General features: G+C 43.5%; 1 protein-coding gene across 1 annotated transcript in view; it reads left to right on the top strand.

The window, feature by feature from the left end:
* The window catches only part of znrf1 (zinc and ring finger 1), a 34,488-nt gene extending 6,770 nt beyond the window's left edge, over positions 1-27,718 (top strand). Inside the window, exons 2-5 of the mRNA XM_021568721.2 lie at positions 11,202-11,297; positions 21,369-21,474; positions 24,970-25,061; positions 25,841-27,718. Coding sequence (XP_021424396.1) covers positions 11,202-11,297; positions 21,369-21,474; positions 24,970-25,027 — 260 coding nt within the window. The 3' untranslated portion in view covers positions 25,028-25,061; positions 25,841-27,718. The remainder of the gene's footprint in view (positions 1-11,201; positions 11,298-21,368; positions 21,475-24,969; positions 25,062-25,840) is intronic.
* The last annotated feature ends 71 nt before the right edge of the window (positions 27,719-27,789 follow it).

Below are 27,789 nucleotides of genomic sequence, written 5' to 3'. Positions count from 1 at the left end.
GTGTTTATGGAATGCTTAAGGGAACAGGTGGGTAGGCATCCTTGCATTTTAACCCACTGAAACTTACTTCTTACTTTGTTCTAATAATACATGTTGTTTAATGATATTCTGATCTATTTAAACCATCATGTATTATATACAGTGCATTAGGAATGTATTCAGACCCCTTGACTTTTTCCACCTTTTGTTACGTTATTCTAAAATACTTTATGTTACGTTATTCTAAAATACGTTTTGTTACGTTATTCTAAAATACGTTATGTTACGTTATTCTAAAATACGTTTTGTTACGTTATTCTAAAATACGTTATGTTACGTTATTCTAAAATACGTTTTGTTACGTTATTCTAAAATACGTTTTGTTACGTTATTCTAAAATACGTTATGTTACGTTATTCTAAAATACGTTATGTTACGTTATTCTAAAATACATTTTGTTACGTTATTCTAAAATACGTTATGTGACGTTATTCTAAAATGAATTAAATTGTTTTCCGCCCCTCAGCAATCTGTACAGAATACCCCGTAATGACAAAGCAAAAACACGTTTTTAGAAATGTTTGCAAATGTATAATAAAAAACAACAATGTAAATCTCACATTTACATAAGTATTCAGACTCTTTATTCAGTACTTTGTTGAAGCAAATTTTGGCAGCGACTACAGCCACAAGTCTTCTTGGGTATTGGCGCGACAAGCTTGGCACACGTGTATTTGGGGAGTTTCTCCCATTCTTCTCTGCAGATCCTCTCAAGCTCTGTCAGGTTGGATGGGTAGTGTCAATGCACAGCTATTTTCAGGTCTCTCCAGAGATGTTCGATCAGGTTCAAGTCTTGGCTCTGGCTGGGTGTTACGAGAATTATGTTCTCAATGTTCATAACCCAATTCAATTAAACTACTCAGTCTGCAACCCAGGATTTGCAAGATACTGGTTGAATAAAACAGACGGAGGCCCAGCTATGATAGCCAAAATGTTTATTCATGAGAGCGCTAGTTCGTTGTACAAAACCATTCATTTTATATTGGCTCCTTACGCACATACTTTCACACACAAACAGAAGGTATCCTACGCACATACTGTCTCCCTACCCAGCCGACATAGAGTATGGAGACCGTGAGGCCGTGAGAAGTACTCCTTGCCCTCTCCCAAATCTCTGTGGCCCCTGGCCAAGGTCGGCACTGAATTTTGCTCAGACAGTCTGTGTTTAAGATATTATAGAGACATATTGTACAATTATTTTGTTTTACGCTAATTCTGACTAAAACTACACACATTTATTATAATTTTACTGACTAAAACTACACACATCATTAATAATAATTTTATGATCCTAATCAATTTCATACAATTATATGGTTTCAGGGTGGAATATTCAAATCATTCATTTAAACATATAAATTCCATTAACACTGGGCCACTCAAGGACATTCAGAGACTTGTCCCAATGCCACTCCTGCGTTGTCTTGGCTGTGTGCTTAGGGTCGTTGTCCTGTTTTGAAGGTGTACCTTCGCTCCAGTCTAAGGTCCTGAGCGCTCTGGAGCAGGTTTTCATCAAGGATCTCTCTGTACTTTGCTCAATTCATCTTTCCCGCAATCCTGACTAGTCTCCCAGTCCCTGCCGCTGAAAACATCCCCACAGCATGATGCTGCCACCACCATGCTTCACCGTAGGGATGGTGCCAGGTTTCCTCCAGACGTGACGCTTGGCATTCATTTTGGTTTCATCAGACCAGAGAATTAAGTTTTTCATTGTCTTAGTCCTTTAGGTGCCTTTTGGCAAACACCAAGTGGGCTGTCATGTGCCTTTTACTGAGGAGTGGCTTCCGTCTGGCCATTCTATCATAAAGGCCTGATTGGTGGAGTGCTGCAGAGATGGTAACCTTCCTTCTGGAAGGTTATACCATCTCCGCAGAGGAATTATAGAGCTCTGTCAGCGTGACCATTGGGTTCATGGTCACCTCCCTTCTCCCCCGATTGCTCTGTTTGGCCGGGCGGCCAGCTCTAGGAAGAGTCTTGGTGGTTCCAAACTTCTTCCATTTAAGAATGATGGAGGCCGCTGTGTTTATGGGGACCTTCAATGCTGCAGAATTGTTTTGGTACCCTTCCCCAGATCTGTGCCTCGACACAACCCTGTTTTGGAGCTCTATAGACAATTCCTTTGACCTCATGGCTTGGGTTTTGCTCTGACATGCACTGCCTAGAGCTGGCCGATGAATGGCATGACACTGAGCCTCAGGATCTCATCACTGTATCTCTGTGCATTCAAATTGCCATTGATAAATGCAATTGTGTTTGTTGTCCGTTGCTTATGCCTGCCAATACCATAACCCCTGTTCACAACATTGACATGAGCAAACCGCTCGCCCACATGACGCCGTACACGCTCTGCAATCTGCCCAGTACAGTTGAAACAGGGATTCATCCGTGAAGAACACACTTCTCCAGCATACCAGTGGCCATCGAAGGTGAACATTTGCCCACTGAAGTGGGTTACGACGCCAAACTGCAGTCAGGTCAAGACCCTGGTTAGGTCGACATTTGGGCAGAAATTCTTTGTGTGTGCAAACCCCAGTTTCATCAGCTGTCCAGATGGATTGTCTCAGACGATCCTGGAGGTGAAGAAGCCAGATGTGGAGGTCCTGGACTGAAGTGGTTATACGTGGTCTGCGGTCGTAAGGCCGGTTGGACATACTGCCAAATTCTTTCAAATGAGGTTGGAAGCAGCCTAAGGTAGAGAAATTAACCTTAAATTATCTGGCAACAGCTCTGGTGAACATTCCTGCAGTCAGCATGTCAATTACACACTCCCTCAAAACTTGTGGCATTGTGTTGTGTGACATAAGTGCACATTTTAGAGTGGCCTTTTACTGTCCCCAGCACAAGGAGCACCTGTGTAATGATCATGCTGTTTAATCAGCTTCTTGATATGCCACACTTGTCAGGTGGATGGACTATCTTCGCAAATATTTTTTTTTTGAGAGTAATAAGCTTTTGGGTGTATGGAAAATTTCAGGGATCTTTTATTTCAGCTCATGAAACATGGAACCAACACTTTACATTTTGCGTGTATATTTTTGTTCCGTGTACTGTATATATTTATTTTTTTTCACTTGGGGGCCTCCTAGCGACCACTTATGCCTGGAACCGGCCCTGCCTCCACAGGCCAAAACTGTGAGCCAGATGAACACTAACTTGGAAAGATCTGGTTTTGAATTAATAAAGTATACATTTTCAGTTTCCAGATGTTCTGAAGACCATCATGACACACTCACCCAAAGCCAACACACTATTTTAATTAATTGTAGCAATTCATTTAGACAAATGTTTGGCTTCTACCTTGAACTTGTATTGATTTTAAGGCAATCATGAATCTTAACACTTCATGAATCATTAATCTCTACTTAAAGCAATCCTGTCATCGCCTCAAGCATTCTGCATAAATTATACAATGCATTCGTTAAGTATTCAGACCCCTTGCCTTTTTCCACATTGTTACATTACAGCCTTATTTTAAAATAGATAACATTTTTTTAAATCTTCATCACTCCACACAATACTCCATAATGACAAAGCGAAGACAGGTTTTTAGAAATTAAAGCAAATGTATAAAAAAAACTAAAAAACAGAAATACCTTATTTACATAAGTATTCAGACCCTTTGCTATGGGACTTGAAATTAAGCTCAGGTGCATCCTGTTTCCATTGATCATCCTTGAGATGTTTCTATAACTTGATTGGAGTCCATCGGAGGTAAATTCAATTGATTGGACATGATTTGGAAAGGCACACACCTGTCTATATAAGGTCCCACAGTTGACAGTGCATGTCAGAGCAAAACCCAAGCCATGAGGTCAAAGGAATTGTCTATAGAGCTCCAAAACAGGGTTGTGTCGAGGCACAGATCTGGGGAAGGGTACCAAAACAATTCTGCAGCATTGAAGGTCCCCATAAACACAGCGGCCTCCATCATTCTTAAATGGAAGAAGTTTGGAACCACCAAGACTCTTCCTAGAGCTGGCCGCCCGGCCAAACAGAGCAATCGGGGGAGAAAGGAGGTGACCAAGAACCCAATGGTCATGCTGACAGAGCTCCATAATTCCTCTGCGGAGATGGTATAACCTTCCAGAAGGAAGGTTACCATCTCTGCAGCACTCCACCAATCAGGCCTTTATGATAGAATGGCCAGACGGAAGCCACTCCTCAGTAAAAGGCACATGACAGCCCACTTGGTGTTTGCCAAAATGCACCTAAAGGACTCAGACAATGAAAAACTTAATTCTCTGGTCTGATGAAACCAAAATGAATGCCAAGCGTCACGTCTGGAGGAAACCTGGCACCATCCCTACGGTGAAGCATGGTGGTGGCAGCATCATGCTGTGGGGATGTTTTCAGCAGTAGGGACTGGGAGACTAGTCAGGATTGCGGGAAAGATGAATGGAGCAAAGTACAGAGAGATCCTTGATGAAAACCTGCTCCAGAGCGCTCAGGACCTTAGACTGGAGCGAAGGTACACCTTCAAAACAGGACAACGACCCTAAGCACACAGCCAAGACAACGCAGGAGTGGCATTGGGACAAGTCTCTGAATGTCCTTGAGTGGCCCAGTGTTAATGGAATTTATATGTTTAAATGAATGATTTGAATATTCCACCCTGAAACCATATAATTGTATGAAATTGATTAGGATCATAAAAGTATTATTAATGATGTGTGTAGTTTTAGTCAGTAAAATTATAATAAATGTGTGTAGTTTTAGTCAGAATTAGGGTAAAACAAAATAATTGTACAATATGTCTCTATAATATCTTAAACACAGACTGTCTGAGCAAAATTCAGTGCCGACCTTGGCCAGGGGCCACAGATATTTGGGAGAGGGCAGGGAGTACTTCTCACGGTCTCCATAGTCTATGTCGGCTGGGTAGGGAGACAGTATGTGCGTAGGATACCTTCTGTTTGTGTGTGAAAGTATGTGCGTAAGGAGCCAATATAAAATGAATGGTTTTTTACAACGAATCATATTTCAGCATGATAATGCACAGCCCCATGTCGCAAGGAACTGTACACAATTCCTGGAAGCTGAAAATGTCCCAGTTCTTCCATGGCCTGCATACTTACCAGACATGTCACCCATTTGAGCCTGTTTGGGATGCTCTGGATCAACGTGTACGACATCCTGTTCCAGTTCCCGCCATTATTCAGCAACGTCTCAGCCATTGAAGAGGAGTGCATACAAAATGCTCGTTGACTTGACAAACAAGACGAACTGGCAACAGACAAACCGAGCACACAGGTATAAGTACCCAGGGGATAATGGGGAAGATGGGTGACACCTGGAGGGAAGTGGAGACAAGCCTATGGTCTGTGGAATGACAACATTCCACAGGCCACAATTGACAGCCTGATCAACTCTATGCAAAGGAGGTGTGTCACGCTGCAAGAGGCAAATGGTGGTCACACCAGATACGAACTGGTGTTCTGATCCACACCCTACTTTTTATTTAAGGTATCTGTGACCAACAGATGCATATCTGATCTATTTCACCTGTCCTTGTGCTTGTCTCCACCCCCCTCCAGGTGTCGCCCATCTTCCCCATTATCCCCTGGGTACTTATACCCGTGTTCTCTGTTTGTCTGTTGCCAGTTCGTCTTGTTTGTCAAGTCAACTAGCGTTTTGTTTCAGCTCCTGCTTTTCCCCAGCTTTAAAATGGCAAAAATCTCTCTCAGTCCCATGGAAAAATAGGTAGATTTGCAGGAAATTAGCTGTAAAAGTGCACATTTTGTCTCTGCCCTAGAATTGCATGATATTTTTTATAAAACTGCAACATGTTCTCTACGCCCCATGACAAAATGTGTAGAATTGCAGGAAATTAACTTTAAAACTTCACAGTTTTCTCTCCACCATCAAGAGGGGGGCCACTAAAGTGTTTTACTGTGACGTGAGGGGCCCTCCAACCAAATCTCACTTATGGCCCCCAAAAGACCCGTGTGGAGGAAATTATTCTGAGGTATTTTAACTGTGCTTATGCAGTGATGTTTGTGCCACATGAGTGAAATATTGTGTCAGATGCATGGCCTTGCCTTACCATCAGCAGTTCACTGTTATTTGCAAATAGTAGCATTTATCCAAAACCTTTTTGTGTTTTTCGGTCTTCCATTTCAACCTGGCCTAGAGCCTAGATATTTATGTGACGGTTGAATACACTTGTCACAACAATGTATTGATTCAGTCGGAGTGTGGTTTACAAAACAATTAACCTAACCGTTAATTTGATCTAAAGTCATTTAGGGTGCTGATCCTATCTATCTACTTCTTTTTTTTGTTTGGTGGTTTAAGTGATCCATTTCTTATGCCTAATGTTTACAATTTTGTCTTAAATCACAGTAATTCACATTTGAAGTGCTTCTGAAGAAGGGTAAATGCAGTTTGACATCATCTAAAAAAAAGGAGATGGTTTTTCTTCTCTCACACACAGGGAGAGGAGGGGTTAGGTATTGAGAGGGTAATGATCCCGAGGAAGGAAGCTATCATAATGCTGGTGGCCAGTCATGGGCATTTTATGAGCTTCCGAGACATAGGTATTTTTGTAAGGTTTTGAATTCGTTGTCATTGACGATGGGGAATGGGGCTGGACTGCAGTGGTATCATGAAAAATGCATGAAGCAGAGATTGAGTCAGTCGGCTCGGCTTGAGAAAAGTGTCGGCTTTGTCGAGAGGCGCCTTGGGACACTTTAACAGAAGCGCAGTGTGACGGCTCTATTTCACCTACAGGAACATGGGGGCTGCACGCTGGTCAGCTTGGGCTTAGCATGCCCACTCCATAGTTACTTTAACAATGGCTTGATATCTATACAGTTGTGTGACATCTGTACTCTACATTGTTCAGGGTAAGTATACAGTGGCTGTACTATTACCTAGTAAGAATATCAAACCAAATACCATTTTATTTGTCACACGCTTCGTAAACAACAGGTAGAGTAACAGTGAAGTGCTTACGGGTCCTTCCCAACAATGCAGAGAGAAGAAAAACAGAAATAATAGAAAAATAATAACACAAGGAATAAATACACAAGGAATAAATACACAATGAGTAGCGATAACTTGGCTGTATACACGGGGTACCAGTACAAAGTTGATGTGCAGCGCTACAAGGTAATTAAGGTAGATATGTACATATACCACAGGAGATTGGTGTCACCTTAATTGGGGTGGACGGACTCATGGTAATGGTTGGAGTGGAATGGTTTCCAATACAGCGACGCTATTCCATTCGCTCCGTTCCGGCCATTATTATAAGCCGCCCTTCCCTCAGCAGCCTCCTGTGGCATATAATGTAGGCAGCGATAAAGTGACTAAGCAACAGGATAGACAATAAACAGTAACAGCAGCGTATGTGATAAGTCAAAATAGTTAGTGCCAAAAGGGTCTACCAGTGTTATGGCTTGGGGTAGAAGTTGCTCAGAATCCTGTCGGTTCCAGATTTGGTGCACCAACCCGCGTACCATGCAGTAGCAGAGAGAACAGTCTATGACTTGGATGGCTGGAGTCTTTGACAATGTTAGGGCCTTCCACTGACACCGCCTGATATAGAGGTCCTGGATTGCAGAGAGCTTGGCCCCGGTGATGTACTGGGCCGTGCGCACTACCCTCTGTAGAGCCTTGCCAAGCATTAGCCATACCAAGCGGTGTTGCAGACAGTCAAGATGCTCTCAATGGTGCAGCTGTAGAACCTTTTGAAGATCTGAGGGCCCGTACCGAATCTTTTCAGCCTCCTGAAGGGGAAGAGGCATTGTCATGCCCTCTTCACGACTGTGTTGGTGTGTCTGGACCATGATAATTCATTAGTGATGTGGACACAGAGGAACTTCAAGCTCTTGACATGCTTCACTACAGACCTGTGGATGGGGGCGTACTCAGCCATCCATTTCCTGTAGTCCACGATCAGATCCTTTTGCCTTGCGGACATTGAGGGAGAGGTTGTTGTCCTGGCACTACAATGCCAGGTCTCTGACCTCCCTGTAGGCTGTCTCATTGTCGTTGGTGATCAGGCCTACCACTGTGGTGTTAATGATGGTGTTGGAGTCATGCACGGCCACGCAGTCGTGGGTGAACAGGGAGTATAGGCGGGGACTTAGCACGCACCCCTGAGGGGCCCCAGTGTTGAGGATAAGCATGGCGGATGTGTTGTTCCCTACCCTTACCAACTCCCGTCAGGAAGCCCATGATCCAGTTGCAGAGGGAGTGTTTAATCCCAGGGTCCTTAATTTAGTGATGGGCTCCCGAGTGGCGCAGCGGTCTAAGGCACTGCATCTCAGTGCTAGAGGCGTCACTACTTGCGGAGATTGTGAGTCCCATAGGGTGGCGCACAATTGGTCCAGCGTCGTCCGGGTTTGGCCGGTGTAGGCCGTCATTGTAAATAAGAATTTGTTCTTAACTGACTTGCCTAGTTAAATAAAATGTAAAAAAAAATAGCTTGGAGGGTGCTATGGTGTTGAATGCTGAGATGTAGTCAATGAACAGCATTCTCACGTAGGTCTTCCTTTTGTGCAGGTGGGAAAGGGCAGTGTGGAGTGCAATAGAGATTGTCATCTGTGGATCCGTTTGGGTGGTATGCGAATTGGAGTTGATCCAGGGTTTCTGGAATGATGGTGTTGATGTGAGCCATGACCAGCCTTTCAAAGCATTTCATGGCTACAGATATGAGTGCTATGGGGCGATAGTCATTTAGACAGATTACATTGGTGTTCTTGGGCTCAGGGACTATGGTGGTCTGCTTGTAACGTGTAGGTATACAGACTTGTCAGGGCATGCTCTGAGTATGCATCCTGGTAATCCATCTGGCCTTGTGAATTTAACCTGTTTAAAGGTCCCACTTACTTTGGCCACGGAGAGCGTGATCACACATGATAAATCTGTTTTGGTGTGGTGGTTAGTCTTAGTTTCATGTAGGTACATTTGTTTGTGTTGATTGTTTGTGCTCTCTCTGCCAGTATGAAGTATGTCTTGTACGTGTGGTTTGATGAAGGGCCAGCTCTGTGTTCATGACACACACTGTGTTCACTGTGGGGAATATCTTTGTTTGCTTATGTTTTGATGCAGTCTTGTGATTTTCTTTTGCCCCTATTTGACATCACAGTAGAGTGCTATTTCTCAGTTACAGTATGTTCTCAGAGGCTGATGTCGCCTCAGTGGATGGACACACACACTTATATTCAGTGAGAGAAAATGGCCGAAAGTCTGAACAAGAAAGGGAAGGGTAAATTAGCATTGTTTCCATTCCATGATGAGGGTAAAAGGTCCACAGTGTTGTCAAGGGAACTCTGTTTGAACACTTCTTTGATCATTGGAATGGTCATAGAGATGCTGCCATATAATGTCTGCTTTGCCATTTACAGACAGGGCCTCTCTGGCCTCTTGCCTTCTGGGAGGGGATTCATGGTCTTTCTCTGTCCATCAGGTCCATCCAACCTCTGCAGAGCATCTCTCTTATGAAGTCCTCCTGCACCTCTCTTTTTTCCTCTCAAATGTCTTCCATCCCCCTCTCCGTCTGTCCCTAAGGAGGGGCTGAAAATAGCAGCCAGGGGAAAAGTGGGTCAGCTGCCGTGGGGGGCTGGTGGGTGGGGAGGGGGCCCTGGTTTACTGACTACATTTACTTCCCTTCTTAGTTTCTCCCTCCCTCTGTCTATCAATCCCACCTTCATCCCTTTGTCAAACTTATCTTCCAAGCTACTCCCTTACCTAGACCTCTACAGCTTTTCTTCATCTCTCCAACTCTTCTCCTGACTGTGTTGGTCCGTCTGCTCAATGCTTTATGCTCTCTAGGTAAATCCCAGACAGACTCATAGAAACCAGACAAGCCTCCATAGAAAGAGTTTAGACCCTGACTTAACACTAAACACACATTCCGGTGCTGTAGCGTGGCATAGCGGTAGTGCTGCAGTCTCCCAAGCACATATTGTCCATGGGCAATATGGTTACGAATCCCACCACTGACACATTTATGCTGTCCTTCCCTCTACTGAGTAAAGAGAAAATACGGAAGGACACATTCTGCCCACTGCTGTCCCAGCGGCACATATGTACCATTTCTAAAACATTACATGAATAACTAACTAGGAATGAAGAATAACTCGGTCATATGCTACCAGTATAAATTAATAGCAACATCTTCATGAGTGCATAGTTATAATTCTACCAAAAGCATGCTGATTTTGGCACGGCTGAGCTCATTTCTGGCCATGCACACACAGCACAGCGTGGTCCCTGTACTGAGTGGTTTCATGTCCAACGTGATAATGGTCTGCTATTGTGCATTAAAACACTGGCAAGTCCAGCCCAGCACTGTGGGATCTGGCATGGTAACTGTGTAAATAAATGTAAAGGGTTTGGTGCAGCAGCCAGCTAAACACTACTGGGTTGCGTCCCAAACGAGACCCTATATTCCAAAGTAGTGCACTATATAGGGGAAGGGTGCAATTTCGGACACTACCCTGGTGTCTGTTTTATGGTTGCTGTGTACATTTTAAAGTGTTGGGTGCAGCCAGCTGAACGCTACTAGTGTCTGTGTTTAAGCAGTATTGAGAGCTCATGATGCAAAACTCAACCCGTGGCTGGATAGAGAGCGACGCCAGGAATTGATGTAATCTCCTGTTATTTGCTTTGCTAATGCTGTTGTATGCACAAAGCTGAAACCAAACATTGTAAGGGAGATAGCTAAAATAGGGCTTTGCAGTAAGTCATGTCTGCTATTTGGGATGGGATATACAGTATGTGATTAATGACTCACTCTATGTGCCAGATTTGTATCAACACAGTTTGAAAAAGAGTTTAGTTTATTCGTCAGGGACAACATACTGTTTATCTCACCCGATTTTGTAACACAGCTCATTTCCATCTGCAGTCCCTTTCCATATGCAGGTGAACATTCAATGTTTTTCAAGTGTTGTATTACATGATTAATAGGGGACAGGTCTGTATCACATTGTCATGCAAAGGGGGCTGACTAGAAAAGACAGACCGAGTGATTCAGTGTGACTACATGGTTGATGCCAATGTTTGTGGTGCCCCTATTTTAGTTTGGAACATTGGTTTGTAATAATCTAAGATAATTTGTTTCACTTATTCACTGTTGTAAATTGGATGGTTGCTTTGAGCGCCAGTGTAACGTGTGTGTATATACTAAGGTCTAACCTCGTTCTCCACAGGGTTCAAGTGTCCTGTCTGCTCCAAGTCTGTGGCGTCCAATGAGATGGAGGTGCACTTCATCATGTGTCTAAGCAAGCCCCGCCTGTCCTATAATGGTGAGACACACTCCCTCTACCCAGACCCTATATCCTGCTCTTGATCTCTTCTCTCCCCTCTTGTTTGTCACTTTTCCTCCTCTGAATCTTTGCATTCTTCTCATTAGCCCTCTCTCTCTCTCTCTTGCTCACATAGCTTCTCATCCCCGTCTCCTATGATGCTCTCCCCCCCTATCTCTCCCCATGTCGATGTTGGCTGTGACTGTGGGAATGTAGACGTGAACTTTATATGAGCCGTCTCTCTAGCACCAGATCTGGGGGGTCACGGCGAGTGTTATTCCCTCCATCGATTTTCTCCATATTACTACTGTCTGTCTGTGGACATGCCTCGATATGAGAGTTCAGGATTGTCCATTGCAGACTGTAGCCATAGAAATAGAATTAGAATCCTGTATTTCTATATCAATGGCTTGAGCTGCTTGTACTTAAGTAATCAGTATCTAAACAAGAAAAACCTGATCTACATGCACCATACAGTAGCCATACACAGAGATAGTGTATGTATGCCATGAGCTCTGTAATTGGTTTTGGTTCATGTGTAATCAGTATGCTCAGATTGTGGGAGAGACAGTTAAATGTTCAGAGTGTCAGCTAGGCACATATAAGTATGTTCAGGGAGTCAAGCCAGGTATATTTTCCGAGTCGATTCAGGTATACAATCAGCTTTCCCAGGGCATTATGGGTCCTTGTCTGCTGTTCTTTTCCTGTGACCATGTGTGCCGGCCTGGCTCCAGGTTGTTTGAGTGACAGCGTGACTAGCTGAGATGGCTGCCTGCAGCCTTGGTCGCCCCTGTGATTGACTGACTGCTACCTGTTTGAGTGAGCACTTTCCGTTCCGGTCTGGGGCTGAAGGTGACCCTGTGGGCTGCGTGTCACGTATGACCAGTCTGCTTTCTGGGGCTCATTTAAAGCCAGGTCTGTCAGGACGGAGAAGGAGCTAGATGAGGGGCTGAAAAGGAATGGGGGTAGAAAAAGATTGAGATTGTAATTTTTATTAGGATCCCCATTAGCTAACGCCGTAACACTGGCTAATCCTCCTGGGGTCCAACACCAATTAACAAGACATTACAAACAACCACAATCAAGACTTCTCAAACATTCAACAAGTAGACAATACAGATCATTAAAATACCTGACAGGAAACACTTAACATTCAGTTGATGCTATCTATTTGCCGTCCAGTCATATGGTCTATCGCATTAGATGTTTTTTTTTTTTTCTTATTGAAGGTGGATTTACATTTTGCTATTTCCTGAGAAATATAGATTGGTAAATTGTTCCATTCAGCTATGTCTCTCTCTCTCTCTCTCTCTCTCTCTCTCTCTCCCTCTCTCTCTCTCTCTCTCTCTCTCTCTCTCTCTCTCTCTCTCTCTATATATATATATATATATATATATATATATATATATATATATATATCTATATCTCCTTGGCTTGGGTTGTTTTAGCTGCCCTGAATTTGCCTGTCTGGTTTGGTGGTTATGTGTGTTGCTAGCATGTACTAACTGGACTGAAAAATACTGTTGTTTAAAAAAAAAAGTAAATATAACATTCCTAAAGAAAATCAGAAGACTAGATTGTAATTTGTTTTTAACGTGAAGCCATGAGAGATTCTGATGCATTTGGATAATATCCATATGGTTAGATCAATGAAGAGATAATCTACCAGCCCTGTTTTGAGCCATTTGGAGATGTTTTATATCTTTCTTTGCTGCAGATGACCATATAACTGGACAGTACTCTATGTGTGATAGGACCAGGGATTGACCATATAACTGGACAGTACTCTAAGTGTGACAATTTGTTCATATCAACACACTCAGACACCATTCTTGGTTCACTGCTCAGTACATCTGTTAGCTCATTACATTCTGATGCTGCGCTATACATTGTGGAGTTATCAGCATACATGACCACTCTTGCTTTGTTCATTACTGAAGGTAATGAGAAGTGGGCCTAGGCAACTTCCTTGAAGAACACCACAGTGTATATATTTATTGTTTGAAAAGCTACCATTAAAGAACCATTTTTGCCTTCTCCTGGATAGATAGCTTTCCATCCAGGATAGAGCTGCAGACTTAAAACCATAATATTTGAGTTTACCTAGTAACAGTTCATGATCAATTACGTCAAAAGCAGCACTGAAATATAGCAACACAACACCAACTAACTTCCTGTCATCCATACTCTTTAACCAATCATCTGTCATTTGTGCTAAGGCTGGAAACCCGTTATCAGATCACTACATTAGAAATAATCCTTGATTTGTACAGATATCATTTACTTAACTCAGGCAGCTAACTTATAGGACGACTATTAGGACCAGTGAATGCAGATTTTTTTTATCCTTAGGTAGTGGAATAACCTTTGACTCTTTCCAGACTTCTGGGCACACCCACTACATCAAGCACTTATTCAAAATATAAGAGATTGGGGTAGATATTTGGCTAGCTGTAGCTCTAAGCGATCTGGCGTCAAGATTATCTGTACCAGGTGACTTGTCATCTGAAAGAGACAACAGCATCCTTTCTACCTCTTCACTTTCTACTTGATGAAATTCGAACATGCATTGCCTCTCCTTCATGATACAATCTTTCATAAGGGTATATGCCACTGAGCCATCAGTTGGAATCATAGCATTCCTCAACTTGTCCACTTTGCCTGTAAAATATTCATTAAAGTAGTTTGGGATGTCATGTGGTTTTGTAATAAATGTACCCTCTGATTCAACAAAAAAGGCGAACACGTTCGAATTCCTACCCAGTGTTCAACGTTCCCCACAGCTTTTTCCCATCACCCTTCATCCATTTTGTGCTGATCGAATCCCTTCTTCTTTCCTTTGTTTAGCTTGGTCACAAGATTTCTTAATTTACAATAACTTTGCTTATCAAACAGAGTGACACATTTATCTGCTACTTTTTTGGCATCATAACATTGAATCATTACATTTCTCCGCTCATCATCAATCCATGGGGCACCGTTTGACCTCACAGTGCATTTTCTTAAAGGGGCGTGCTTATCAACTATAACCATAAATTATTTCATAAACTTAAGTGACATTTTCAGGATCATCCTTACTACACACTTCTAACCGTTGCACATTTTTAATCTCAGCCACAAATGAGTCCTGATTGAACCCTCTGTAGGACCTGAGGTAGATTATCTTAGGGCCAGCTTTTGGTATCTTAGTTTTCCTAGTGAGTGAGTCCTGATTGAACCCTCTGTAGGACCTGAGGTAGATTATCTTAGGGCCAGCTTTTGGTATTTTAGTTTTCCTAGTGAGTGAGTCCTGATTGAACCCTCTGTAGGACCTGAGGTAGATTATTTTAGGGCCAGCTTTTGGTATTTTAGTTTTCCTAGTGAGTGAGTCCTGATTGAACCCTATGTAGGACCTGAGGTAGATTATCTTAGGGCCAGCCTTTGGTATTTTAGTTTTCCTAGTGAGTGAGTCCTGATTGAACCCTCTGTAGGACCTGAGGTAGATTATCTTAGGGCCAGCCTTTGGTATTTTAGTTTTCCTAGTGAGTGAGTCCTGATTGAACCCTCTGTAGGACCTGAGGTAGATTATCTTAGGGCCAGCCTTTGGTATTTTAGTTTTCCTAGTGAGTGAGTCCTGATTGAACCCTCTGTAGGACCTGAGGTAGATTATCTTAGGGCCAGCTTTTGGTATCTTAGTTTTCCTAGTTCGTGCAACCAAGTTATGATCACTGCAACAAAAAAATTGTAGACCTCCACAAGTCTGGTTCATCCTTGGGAGCAATTTCCAAACGCCTGAAGATACCACGTTCATCTGTACAAATAATAGTACGCAAGTATAAACACCGTGGGACCACGCAGCCGTCATACCGCTCAGGAAGGAGACGTGTTCTGTCTCCTAGAGATGAACGTACTTTGGTGCGAAAAGTGCAAATCAATCCCAGAACAACAGCAACGGACCTTGTGAAGATGCTGGAGGACTCGTTTTACAGTGGATATAGATACTTTTGTACCCGAGTCCTATATTGACATAACCCGAAAGGGCGCTCAGCAAGGAAGAAGCCACTGCTCCAAAACCACCATAAAAAAGCCAGACTACGGTTTGCAACTGCTCGTGGGGACAAAGATCATGCTTTTTGGAGAAATGTCCTCTGGTCTGATGAAACAAAAATATAACTGTTTGGCCATAACAACCATTGTTATGTTTGGAGGAAAAATGGGGAGGCTTGCAAGTCGAAGAACACCATCCCAACCGTGAAGCACGGGGGTGGCAGCATCATGTTGTGTTAGTGCTTTGTTGCAGGAGGGACTGGTGCACTTCACAAAACAAATGGCATCATGAGGAAGGAAAATTGTGGATATATTGAAGCAACATCTCAAGACATCAGTTAAAGCTTGGTCGCAAATGGGTCTTCCAAATGGACAACAACCCCAAGCATACTTCCAAAGTCGTGGCAAAATGGCTTAAGGACAACAAAGTCAAGGTATTGGAGTGGCCATCACAAAGCCCTGACCTCAATCCCATAGAACATTTGTGGGCCAAACTGAAAAAGTGTGTGCGAGAAAGGAGGCCTACAAACCTGACTCAGTTACACCAGCTCTGTCAGGAGGAATGGGCCAAAATTCACCCAACTTATTGTGGGAAGCTTGTGGAAGGCTACCCGAAATGTCTGACCCAAGTTAAACAATTGAAGGGCAATGCTACCAAATACTAATTGAGTGTATGTAAACTTCTGACCCACTGGGAATGTGATGAAAGAAATAAAAGCTGAAATAAATCATTCTCTCTACTATTATTCTGACATTTCACACTCTTAATATGAAGTGGTGATCCTAACTGACATAAGAGAGGGAATTTCTACTAGGATTAAATGTCAGGGATTGTGAAGAACTGAGTTTAAATGTATTTGGCTAAGGTGTATGTAAACGTACGACTTCAACTGTACATTGGCAACAGAAATACGTTTCTTTCTCATTGGACAGTTGGTGTTAAAAAAAAGCAATATTCATATCTACCCCCCCAAAATATATTTCCCTATTTTCATCAGATACCTCATCCAACATTTCGCAAATTACATCAATATATTTCACATCAGCACCAGGTGGCCTATAGCAGCAACCAACTAGTTTGGTTTCAAATGTGGTAAATCCACCTGTACCCGTAGCGCCTCTAATCCATTCAACATGAAGTCTTTACGTTGTTTTGCTGGAATATGACTCTGGATGTAAACTGCAACTGCGCCCCCATATCTATTTCTGTCCCTCCTGAACAAATTATATCCAGGTATAGAGATCTCAGCATCCTCAAGAGAAGAGTCCATGTGAGTCTCTGATATTGCCAAGACATTAATATTGTTTGACTGCACTAGACAGCATATTTCATTAATTTTGTTCCTTGAACTGCATATATTCAAGTGAGCAATTAACATACCTTTCTTTGGTAGATGCACAGTATTTATATGCCCAAACATGAATCAGCAGTTGGAATCTGAGAGATGTGTGTGTGGAGCTGGAATGACTTGTCTGTTGCTCCTCCTAACTCCTTGGGAGTTAACTGAGGTGAACAATCAGTTTGTCATACCTCAGATATGCTATGTCACCTCGTTCTCTTGCAGCCTTCATGGCTGGTATTAGTTCCTTTCTTCTTTGACGGACTGCATCTGAGAAACCCTCATTGATGAAGACGAAGGACCCTTTAAGGCGTTTGGCTTTTTCAAGGACTGCAAGCTTATCCTTAAACCTGAGGAATTTCACTACAATTGTCCTGGGTCTGATTCCATTTGCACCACCAGTGCCCCCTGGTTTCCCAGACCGGTGAGCACGTTCCAGCTCTACCTGTTGATCCAGTTGTAGCTCCTCAGAAAACAGCTTTCAAACATTGTCCTCTGATTCAGCCCATGTCTCACTTTGGCTCTCCTGGATACCATCTATTACAAGATTATTTCTCCTCGAATGTCCATCCAGGTAATCAGCCTTCCCAGACATGTTCTGGAGGCCCTCCCTGACTGTGATGATTCCATTCCGCATTGAGGAACAGTTTCTGGAAAGTGTATCTTCAAGTGCGTCTTCATCCACATCCTTCTGTGTGAACTGAAGGCTTGTTTTAATGTCTTGTACATCTTTAGTCAGGTCGTCCAGTTGTTTGTTGGTCGACTCCATGATCATTTGTATGAAGCTTTTACAGTTCTTTTTCTGCTGAAGTATCATTTCCTTATAGAAAACGTTCTGCTTCTCCAAGAGTTCACGTACCTGTCCAGCAGAGATGTGGTCCTTGCCTTTTTTCGGAGGCATGATAGTAATGATAGTAGGACGAGCACGCTATTCACTCCGTGAAATGAGAGACGCCAGCAGTAGAAACCTCTGGAAATCGGTGGTCCTAAAACAAGGGCTAACCGCTTAGCGTGCTTGGTATCCGGCAATAGTAGCCCAGGTTGCCTGGCTTGATAGTGAGCAGCAAAAGTAGAGCGCAACTGACTGGGATGGATGGAATAGTACAGAGTGTGACTGAGAAGGATGGAAGAGTCTGGAGAGTGATACAGAGTTGGCTGATAAAGAGTAAGAGGATGTTGTTGTTGTTTTTCAACTGTCCTTTCAAATTTGATTTGACACATTTGCTTTCTCTCTCCCTCTCCATCTCTTCCTCTCTGTCTCTCTGTCCTCTCTCCCCCCCCCCCCCCCCCCCCCCTCCTCTCTCGCTCTGCAATCCCCTGAGTTAGTGACACATAGGGACAGGGCTGCGGCTTATCTTATTTCCCAGAATGCTCTGTGGCCCATTGTCAATCAGCTGGGCCCGCTTCCTGTCACACATCAGCAGATCTCTCTGCATGGCCAATGTACCTCACACACACACACACACACACACACACACACACACACACACACACACACACACACACACACCCTGTCCGCAGTGGCAGTGATAAATGTGTGTGTCTGTCTGTATTCTTACTGTTTCTGTTTGTGGAGCAGCTAGAGAGTTGTGTGTGTCTATTATAATGACATAGAGGATCCATACAGTGTGTGGGTATCTGGCCAGCCAGATTGACATTGTGATATTGGTTACTGGTTAGAAATGCCACACATTATTTGTGTGGTTTACCCAGTGGTCTTTAATGGTGCTTATACCTGTGAACTCCTGCCCACCCCAGTCATTATTGATCCTAATAGGAGATTAACATAGGGGTGGTGACACCCAGCTAATACAGAAATATATAGGTGCATTAATATTGGTCAAAAACAGCACTGTCCGCCATCAACTGTAAGAGACAGTGTAATATCTTGACGTTATTGAATTATTCATTTTTATTTCACAGATAAACTCCTTTCCCACTCAGTGTCATTTGCATACAGTATATTGCCAACAGAGATTTGGCATTCTTCCCAAACACATCAAATAGGATTAAAGTACTTTTTCTTTTATGGCTTTCTCAAGCATGGCTTGCTTCCCTGTCTGTCTCTGTGTGTCCTCCAGACTAGCAGGCAGCCATCACCTGTGCTGTAAAAGCCAAACTCTTTCTCTCTCCTCTCTCTCTCCAACTCTCCTCTCTCTCTGCAAGGGCTATATTTAACCACAGGTATTAAAATATCATCATGCAATGTCGTAGCCCAAAAAAGACAGTGGTCAGCTCACGTGGACTGGCTTCATCTATCCTTCAATCTCCAACTTACATTTCTACTAAAACAGTGTCACATTCAGTCACTCACTCACAAACACCCCTAGATTCCTAGAAAACACACACACATACATAAGACCTAACTAACTTCACACAAATGATAATGCATACCCACAGACACAAATATATAGACACATACTGCACTGTACTTTGCAGTGTGAAGACCTAGACCTAAATCCCCCCCATGTACACAACATTGCATGCACAAAAACAAACACACTCCCTCCCTCTGGCTGGCTGGCTGGCTGGCATAATGCGAAGCGAGCCGCTGATGCCATAGCTCCTAAGAGGATAACAAGCTAAGGAGCAGGAGGTGAGGACGGGGGGAGGAGGAGGGGGTGCTTATTGTTCTATCTGCAAGGGTGTGGAAAGGGAACAGCTGTGTACAAATTTACTGAGGACCAGTTTTGGAGATTGAGGATGTTGGAGGAGAGGAGGTGGGGAGAGAGGGGGAGGCAGAGGGTTGACGGGACTGGGCAGCTAGCTAAGCTGATTTACATTCAGAGCATATGTCTTCTGTCTGTCTCACTCCATCTCACGCTGTCTTCTCCTCCCTTCACCTTAGCTTCCCCACATTCCCTCCCTCGTCTCTCATCCCTCCTCCCCCCGCTTTCCTTTGTTCTAATACTGTTTTCACCCAGTGCTCAAACCTAACCAAACATTTCATTAAGGGTCATTTAAAAATATAACCTTCACTTCCTTAAATGCTTTGAATGGACTACCAGAGGTTCAGTGCATCACGTCCACCTCACCATCCCGTTTTATAAACTGGGTAGTTTGGGTCTGTGATGCTGATTGGCTAAAACAGAATGTGTATATCAGATAATATACCACGGGTATGACACAAACATACTTTTTCACTGTTCTTTCACTGGCATAGACCAACCAGGTGAAAGCGATGATCCTTTATTGATGTCACTTGTCAATTACACTTCAATCAGTGTAAATGAAAGGGGAGAGACAGGTTAAAGAAGGATTTTTAAGTCTTGAAACAATTGAGACATGGATTGTGTATGTGTGACATTCAGAGGGTGAATGGGCAAGACAAACAAAAGTGCCTTTGAATAGGGTATGGTAGTAGGTGCCAGGTGCACAGGTTTGTGTCAAGAACAGCAATGCTGCTGAGTTTTTCACGCTCAACAGTTTCCCGTGTTTATCAAGAATGGTCCACCACCCAAAGGACATTCAGCCAACTTGACACAACTGTGGGAAGCATTGGAGTCAACATGGACCAGCCTTTGATACTCAATATTAGGAAGGTGTTCCTAATGTTTGGTATACTCCGTGCATGTTGGTAACCAGTTTATAAAAGCAATAAGGCACTCTGCTTCACGTTGTGCCTAAGAACAGCCCTTAGCCATGATATATTGGCCATACACCACACCGCCTTGGGCCTTATTGTTTAAGTCTACCCTTTGTTCTAAAACCCCACTCTCACTCAAACAAAACAGTCATGACAAGAAAGATGCACGCACACTGGTGTTTCCAGGGAAAGTATTGAGTTGCTGTAACAGGATGTGGTCTGGTGTCCTACTCTGTTCTGGCACTGCAGCATTTCCTGTCAAATTTAAACTAGGTTTTACTGGAATCCACAATGTCTTATTCTAAGAACAATGGGTGTTGCGAAATGTGTTTCAGTGACTCACTGTTGGGGTATGAGCTACCGTGTTCTATCCTGCTGATCATTACCTTGCTGAACAAATGGCTGGATGTTTCCAGTAACAGACACACACACACAGTCTTCTGGTTCGTGTACCATCTGCCAGTAACTGTGAGCCATGTTGGGTCTAGAAGCCAAACGATGTGTTGGCCCAGTGTAAGCCGGTAAAACCCTGCATCAGTGAGTTGTGTTAGAGATACTGTGTATATGCTGTGTGAGATGGTTGTGTCTCTGCCTTAAAAATAGGAGTCGTTGTCCCAAAAGGCGGGTAGGCAGGCGGTCTGCTTATCGGTCTGCTTATCGCTGTATTCCCGCGTGGACAGATTTTGACAGCAGTGGACCCTCTTGCTTCGCCTCTTCTTCTCTGGTTGTGTTGGTCCAGACCAGACTGTGCTCAATGCTGCCCCCTGCTGTTTGTTTTACACAGCAGCAACCAGACAAGGCCTAGTCCTCCCTCTCCTCTGACGCACTGACTGGATGCTCTTCCACCTGAATAGCAGAGTGCACAGCTGTGTTTCTTTTGCTCTGTTCTATTCTGGTGTATCTGTTCTATTGTTGCTTTACTGGAATAGTCTCCAGTTTTTTACTGAATTTAGTTTTGTTCTTGCGGCTGTGACACACTGTCTTTATTTTTCATATTTGGTACGATGTGATGTGTCATTGCCACTCACCGTTGTCTTGCTTTCTTTTGTGTGTGTGTGTGTGTGTGTGTGTGTGTGTGTGTGTGTGTCTCACCGATGCATGTGTTTGGGTGTGTCACAGATGACGTGCTAGCAAGGGATGCCGGGGAATGTGTGATCTGTCTGGAGGAGCTGCAGCAAGGAGACACCATCGCCAGACTGCCTTGTCTCTGCATCTATCACAAAAGGTGAGGTACGACTCAGCTCTCAGGCTGTGTCTCAAATGACATCCTATCCCCTAGATAGTGCACTACTTTTGACTAGGGCACATATGACGCAGGTCAAAAGACATGCACCATAGGGAATAGGGTGCCATTTGACAAACCCTCTGACTCAACTCCTGGTCCGGACTGTACAGTGCATTCGGAAAGTATTCAGTCAGACTCCGTGACTTTTTCCACATTTTGTTACGTTACAGCCTTATTCTAAAATTTAGTAAATTGATGAGGGGGGAAAAAAACCAATTTACACACAATAGCCCATAATGACAAAGCAAAAACAGGTTTTTCAAAAAATGTTTCTAATTGGAAAAAAATATATACATCACATTTACATACAGTGCCTTGTGAAAGTATTCGGCCCCCTTGAACTTTGCGACCTTTTGCCACATTTCAGGCTTCAAACGTAAAGATATAAAACTGTATTTTTTTGTGAAGAATCAACAACAAGTGGGACACAATCATGAAGTGGAATGACATTTATTGGATATTTCAAACTTTTTTAACAAATCAAAAACTGAAAAATTGGGCGTGCAAAAATTATTCAGCCCCCTTAAGTTAATACTTTGTAGCGCCACCTTTTGCTGCGATTACAGCTGTAAGTCGCTTGGGGTATGTCTCTATCAGTTTTGCACATCGAGAGACTGACATTTTTTCCCATCCCTCCTTGCAAAACAGCTCGAGCTCAGTGAGGTTGGATGGAGAGCATTTGTGAACAGCAGTTTTCAGTTCTTTCCACAGATTCTCGATTGGATTCAGGTCTGGACTTTGACTTGGCCATTCTAACACCTGGATATGTTTATTTTTGAACCATTCCATTGTAGATTTTGCTTTATGTTTTGGATCATTGTCTTGTTGGAAGACAAATCTCCGTCCCAGTCTCAGGTCTTTTGCAGACTCCATCAGGTTTTCTTCTAGAATGGTCCTGTATTTGGCTCCATCCATCTTCCCATCAATTTTAACCATCTTCCCTGTCCCTGCTGAAGAAAAGCAGGCCCAAACCATGATGCTGCCACCACCATGTTTGACAGTGGGCATGGTGTGTTCAGGGTGATGAGCTGTGTTGCTTTTACGCCAAACATAACGTCTTGGATTGTTGCCAAAAAGTTCAATTTTGGTTTCATCTGACCAGAGCACCTTCTTCCACATGTTTGGTGTGTCTCCCAGGTGGCTTGTGGCAAACTTTAAACAACACTTTTTATGGATATCTTTAAGAAATGGCTTTCTTCTTGCCACTCTTCCATAAAGGCCAGATTTGTGCAATATACGACTGATTGTTGTCCTATGGACAGAGTCTCCCACCTCAGCTGTAGATCTCTGCAGTTCATCCAGAGTGATCATGGGCCTCTTGGCTGCATCTCTGATCAGTCTTCTCCTTGTATGAGCTGAAAGTTTAGAGGGACGGCCAGGTCTTGGTAGATTTGCAGTGGTCTGATACTCCTTCCATTTCAATATTATCGCTTGCACAGTGCTCCTTGGGATGTTTAAAGCTTGGGAAATCTTTTTGTATCCAAATCCGGCTTTAAACTTCTTCACAACAGTATCTCGGACCTGCCTGGTGTGTTCCTTGTTCTTCATGATGCTCTCTGCGCTTTTAACGGACCTCTGAGACTATCACAGTGCAGGTGCATTTATACGGAGACTTGATTACACACAGGTGGATTGTATTTATCATCATTAGTCATTTAGGTCAACATTGGATCATTCAGAGATCCTCACTGAACTTCTGGAGAGAGTTTGCTGCACTGAAAGTAAAGGGGCTGAATAATTTTGCACGCCCAATTTTTCAGTTTTTGATTTGTTAAAAAAGTTTGAAATATCCAATAAATGTCGTTCCACTTCATGATTGTGTCCCACTTGTTGTTGATTCTTCACAAAAAAATACAGTTTTATATCTTTATGTTTGAAGCCTGAAATGTGGCAAAAGGTCGCAAAGTTCAAGGGGGCCGAATACTTTCGCAAGGTACTGTAAGTATTCCGACCCTTTACTCAGTACTTTGTTGAAGCACCTTTGGCAGCTATTACAGTATCGAGTCTTCTTGGGTATGACGCTACAAGCTTGGCACCCCTGTATTTTGGGAGTTTCTTCCATTCTTCTCTGCAGATCCTCTCAAGCTCTGTCAGGTTGGATGGGGAGCGTCACTTCACACCTATTTTCAGGTCTTTCCAGAGATGTTCAATCGGGTTCAAGTCCGGGCTCAGGCTGGGCCACTCAAGGACATTCAGACTTGTCCCGAAGCCACTCCTGCGTTGTCTTGGCTGTGTGCTTAGGGTCGTTGTCCTGTTCAAAGGTGAACCTTCGCCCTAGTCTGAGGGCCTGAGCGCTCTGGAGCAGGTTTTCATCAAGGATCTCTCTGTACTTTGCTCTGTTCATCTTTCTCTCGATCCTGACTAGTCTCCCAGTCCCTGCCCCTGAAAAACGCCACCACCATGCTTAACCGTAGGGATGGTGCCAGGGTTACTCGAGACGTGATGCTTGGCAGTTAGGCCAAAGTGTTCAATCTTGGTTTCATCAGACCAAAGAATCTTGTTTCTCATGGTCTCTTTTGGTGCCTTTTGGCAAACACCAAGTGGGATGCCATGTGCCTTTCACTGAGGAGTGGCTTCCGTCTGGCCATTCTACCAGAAAGGCCTGATTGGTGGAGTGTTGCATAGATGGTTGTCGTTCTGGAAGGTTCTCCCGTCTCCACAGAGGAACTCTGAAGCTCTGTCAGAGTGACCATCGGGTTCTTGGTCACCTCCCTTCTCCACCGATTGCTCAGTTTGACCAGGGGCACAGCTCTAGGAAAAGTCTTGGTGGTTCAAATCTTCTTCCATTTAAGAATGATGGAGGCCACCGTGTTCTTGGGGACCTTCAATGCTGCAGAATTTTTTTGGTGTCCTTCCCCAGATCTGTGCCTCAACACAATCCTGTCTCGGAGCTCAAGGGACAATTCCTTTGACCTCATGGCTTGGTTTTTGCTCTGACATGCACTGTCCAAATCATGTCCAATCAATTGAATTTACTACAGGTGGAATCCAGTCAAGTTGTAGAAACATCTCATTGAGGATCAATGGAAACAGGATGCATCTGAGCTTAATTTGTCATAGCAAAGGGTCCGATTACTTATGTAAATCAGGTCACTGTTTTTTTTTTAAATTTAAGACAATTACAAAACATTCTAAAAACCTTTTTTCACTTGGTAATGATGGGGTATTGTGTGTAGATTGAGGGAATAAAATATATATATTTTAGAAAAAGGCTGCAACGTAACAAAATGTGGAAAAAGTCGAGGGCTCTGAATACGTTCCCAATGTACAGTAAGCACGCAGGCTCACAAGATTACCCAGCCTGAAATGACTCCACTAGATTAATTATACGCAGTGGGGCAATACATTTAGGCCTCAGTGATATACCGTAACCGAGGCCAAAGAGATAAGTGCATTCATGTAATGGTTGTGTTTCCCCCTCTCTTCCTCTCCCAGCTGTATAGACTCCTGGTTTGAGATTAATCGGTCCTGCCCTGAGCATCCTTCAGACTGACTGACCTCTGTGCTGCTACTACTACTCCTTCAAGGTGAGAGCATCCCTTCTCTTCCCCACAGGAGACTGGGGACAGGAGATTCTTACAAGAATACTATGGTACAAATAGGACACTCACTCAGTGTAACTAGGTAGTAGTAATATGATGAGAACATACTCTTGAAATAGCTCACTCACTAACGTCTACACTGAGTGTACAAAACATTAAGAACACCTCTTTCCATGACTTAGGCTGACCAGGTGAAAGCTATGATCCCTTATTGATGTCACTTGTTAAATCCACTTCAAACCAGTGTAGATGAGGGGGAGGAGACGGGTTAAAGAGGGTGAATGGGCAAGGCAAATCGATTTAAGTGCCTTTGAACGGGGTAGTAGGTGCCAAGCGCACCGGTTTGAGTGTGTCAAGAACTGCAACGGTGCTGTGTTTTTCACGCTCAGCAGTTTCCCGTGTGTATCAAGAATGGTCCACCACCCAAAGGACATCCAGACAACTTGACACAACTGTGGGAAACATTGGAGTCAACATGGGCCAGCATCCCTGTGGAACGCTTTTGACACCTTGTAGAGTCCACGCCCCGACTAATTGAGCAACTCAATACTAGGAAGGTGTTGCTAATGTTTGGTATACTCAGTGTAAATGCACTGTATAATGCATACATACGCACACATGCATGTACAGTATAACCACCCTGAATAAAACTTTCTTAGTCTGTATGAAATTATAGCATTCTGTAAGTGTGAATTATACATTTAAAATAACACCCTTAACTGTCTTTGTGTATCCACTTTGATTATATGGCTATAACCTCTCAGGGCACTTTATGGTCCAACCATGGATAACTGGATACTGAAGTAACCAAAAAAACGAAACAATCAAAACAACCAATCAATTGATCTATCAAGAAAATTCCTAGCAAACTGAACCAAAAGAAGAAACATCAAGCCAATACTGTCACTTCCACATGCATTACAGAGTGCCCCTCTTCCCTGCCCCTTCAGCCCTAGAGACTGCCAGTCGGGCCCAACCAGGCTGACCATCCCTCCAGACAAACTGCCTCATCAGGCCGCTTGTCCCCCCACCCCAGCCAGCCAGTTGCCCCACCACATGCCCTGGCCCCCTGCTCTGCCCTCCATTCAGCCTCCAGAATCTAGCGCTCCCTGTCACTCATCTGGATCCAGTCCTCACATGGCCTTCACCGGAAGAGACAGGGGAGGAAGAATCGGGCTGGATGCACCCTGTGTGCCAGGGAAAGGTCGACTCCCAGGACGTTGTCTAATCATCAGACAGAAGCCCTCCCAATCACTATAGTTACAGCACCCACCCACTCACTCATTAGCTGGAGTCACATGTGCTTCTCTTAGTCTTCGCTTTGAGGTGGAGTAGCGGTGTGTGAGATGCCGAATTGGCGGGGCAGGCAGGGTCTGTCTGTGTAGGTTTCTGTGTGTGTGGGTGGGTGGTGTCAGGGGTGTAGTTTATGCTTCTCTGTGTGTTTAGGCAGTGAAGATGCCAGTCAAACTACACTTGTTCTGTGTGTGGAGGGGGTACATTGTTTATGCTTGGTGGTGTGTGAATGTGTGCTTGTGTGTTGTAGGGGGCAGTTGGGGTTCGTTGGTTTACGTTCTTCTATGTGCTGGGGCGGTGAGGATGATGTCAGTCACCATACCTGTGGTGTGGTTGGGCTGATGATGATCTCTGTAGTGTGAGAGCCTGATTTGCTAAAGGGTCAAATAGAAGTCTGAGACAATACTGTGTGTTGGTCTGTGTTTGAAACGTTTACAATTTAGATATCCATTTTCCCTGTGTGAATGTGTCATTTCTCCCTTTATTTCGCTAATGTTTACAGTTACAGAAAATCAACATGACATTCTATGTAGTTCTTTTTGTCCACCAGGTTTTTGCTGTGATGGGGACACTGATCAGAATGAGTCATTTCTTTGTAGGGGCCTTGAGTGTGTTCATGTGTGTGTGTGTGTGTGTGATGCATCTTGGCCTAAGAGACTGTCTGTGCCCCATATGATTTCTGCTGAAATAGGTAATGTCCTCTCTGGTTGAGTTGACTTATTGTAATGGAGGTGTTCAAGACCCATTAACCCAAACATTTTTGTGATATTCCGGGGTTACAACTGAGCTATTCCGGGGTTACAACTGAGCTATTCCGGGGTTACAATTTATTTATTCACATTTAAGATTTGTTTTTCCAAATTGGTCAGAACTCACAGTACTCTTCAGAATGCCTCTAATGTATAAAGAATAACAGAATGGTGGTTCTGTGAGGGGGGAAAAAAAGACTGAACAAATGGGTGAATATTTTTTTCCATTTGTGCTAGATTAAAATGTAGAGAATAGTATTTTTGCAGGGTTATCTGCTTCATACCCGTGAGGGCACTACAAAAACCATTTATTAAGCAAGCAGACAACCACCAAGCTTCTCAGACACAGGGGAGACAGACTACTAGTCAGTTATGATATAAACTATATAACTTAACGTCTCCTGCTAACTGTAGCCCTGCTCAACGCTCTAAAGGGCCATACCTTCATTTCTTGCTTTATTTAGTTAATGTCTTTTTGATTACTTTTTTTTCCAAGGATGTGAATGGATGCCTGTTTTGGAGGTATCAACTAATTGTCTCATGATTTTGATGTGCAATCTGTGGGATGAGTAATGATAAATATAATAATAAAAGTCTAAATAAACATGTTTTTTCCATGTCATTTCCTTAACTAGATTCAGGCCTAAATGTTAAGTTTGACAAATCTACTC

The sequence above is a fragment of the Oncorhynchus mykiss genome, chromosome 2 (genome assembly GCF_013265735.2).
Source record: "Oncorhynchus mykiss isolate Arlee chromosome 2, USDA_OmykA_1.1, whole genome shotgun sequence".
NCBI classification, from domain to species: domain Eukaryota; kingdom Metazoa; phylum Chordata; class Actinopteri; order Salmoniformes; family Salmonidae; genus Oncorhynchus; species Oncorhynchus mykiss.
Note: the sequence above shows the minus strand (reverse complement) of the source record. Positions and strands in the feature narration are given on the sequence as shown.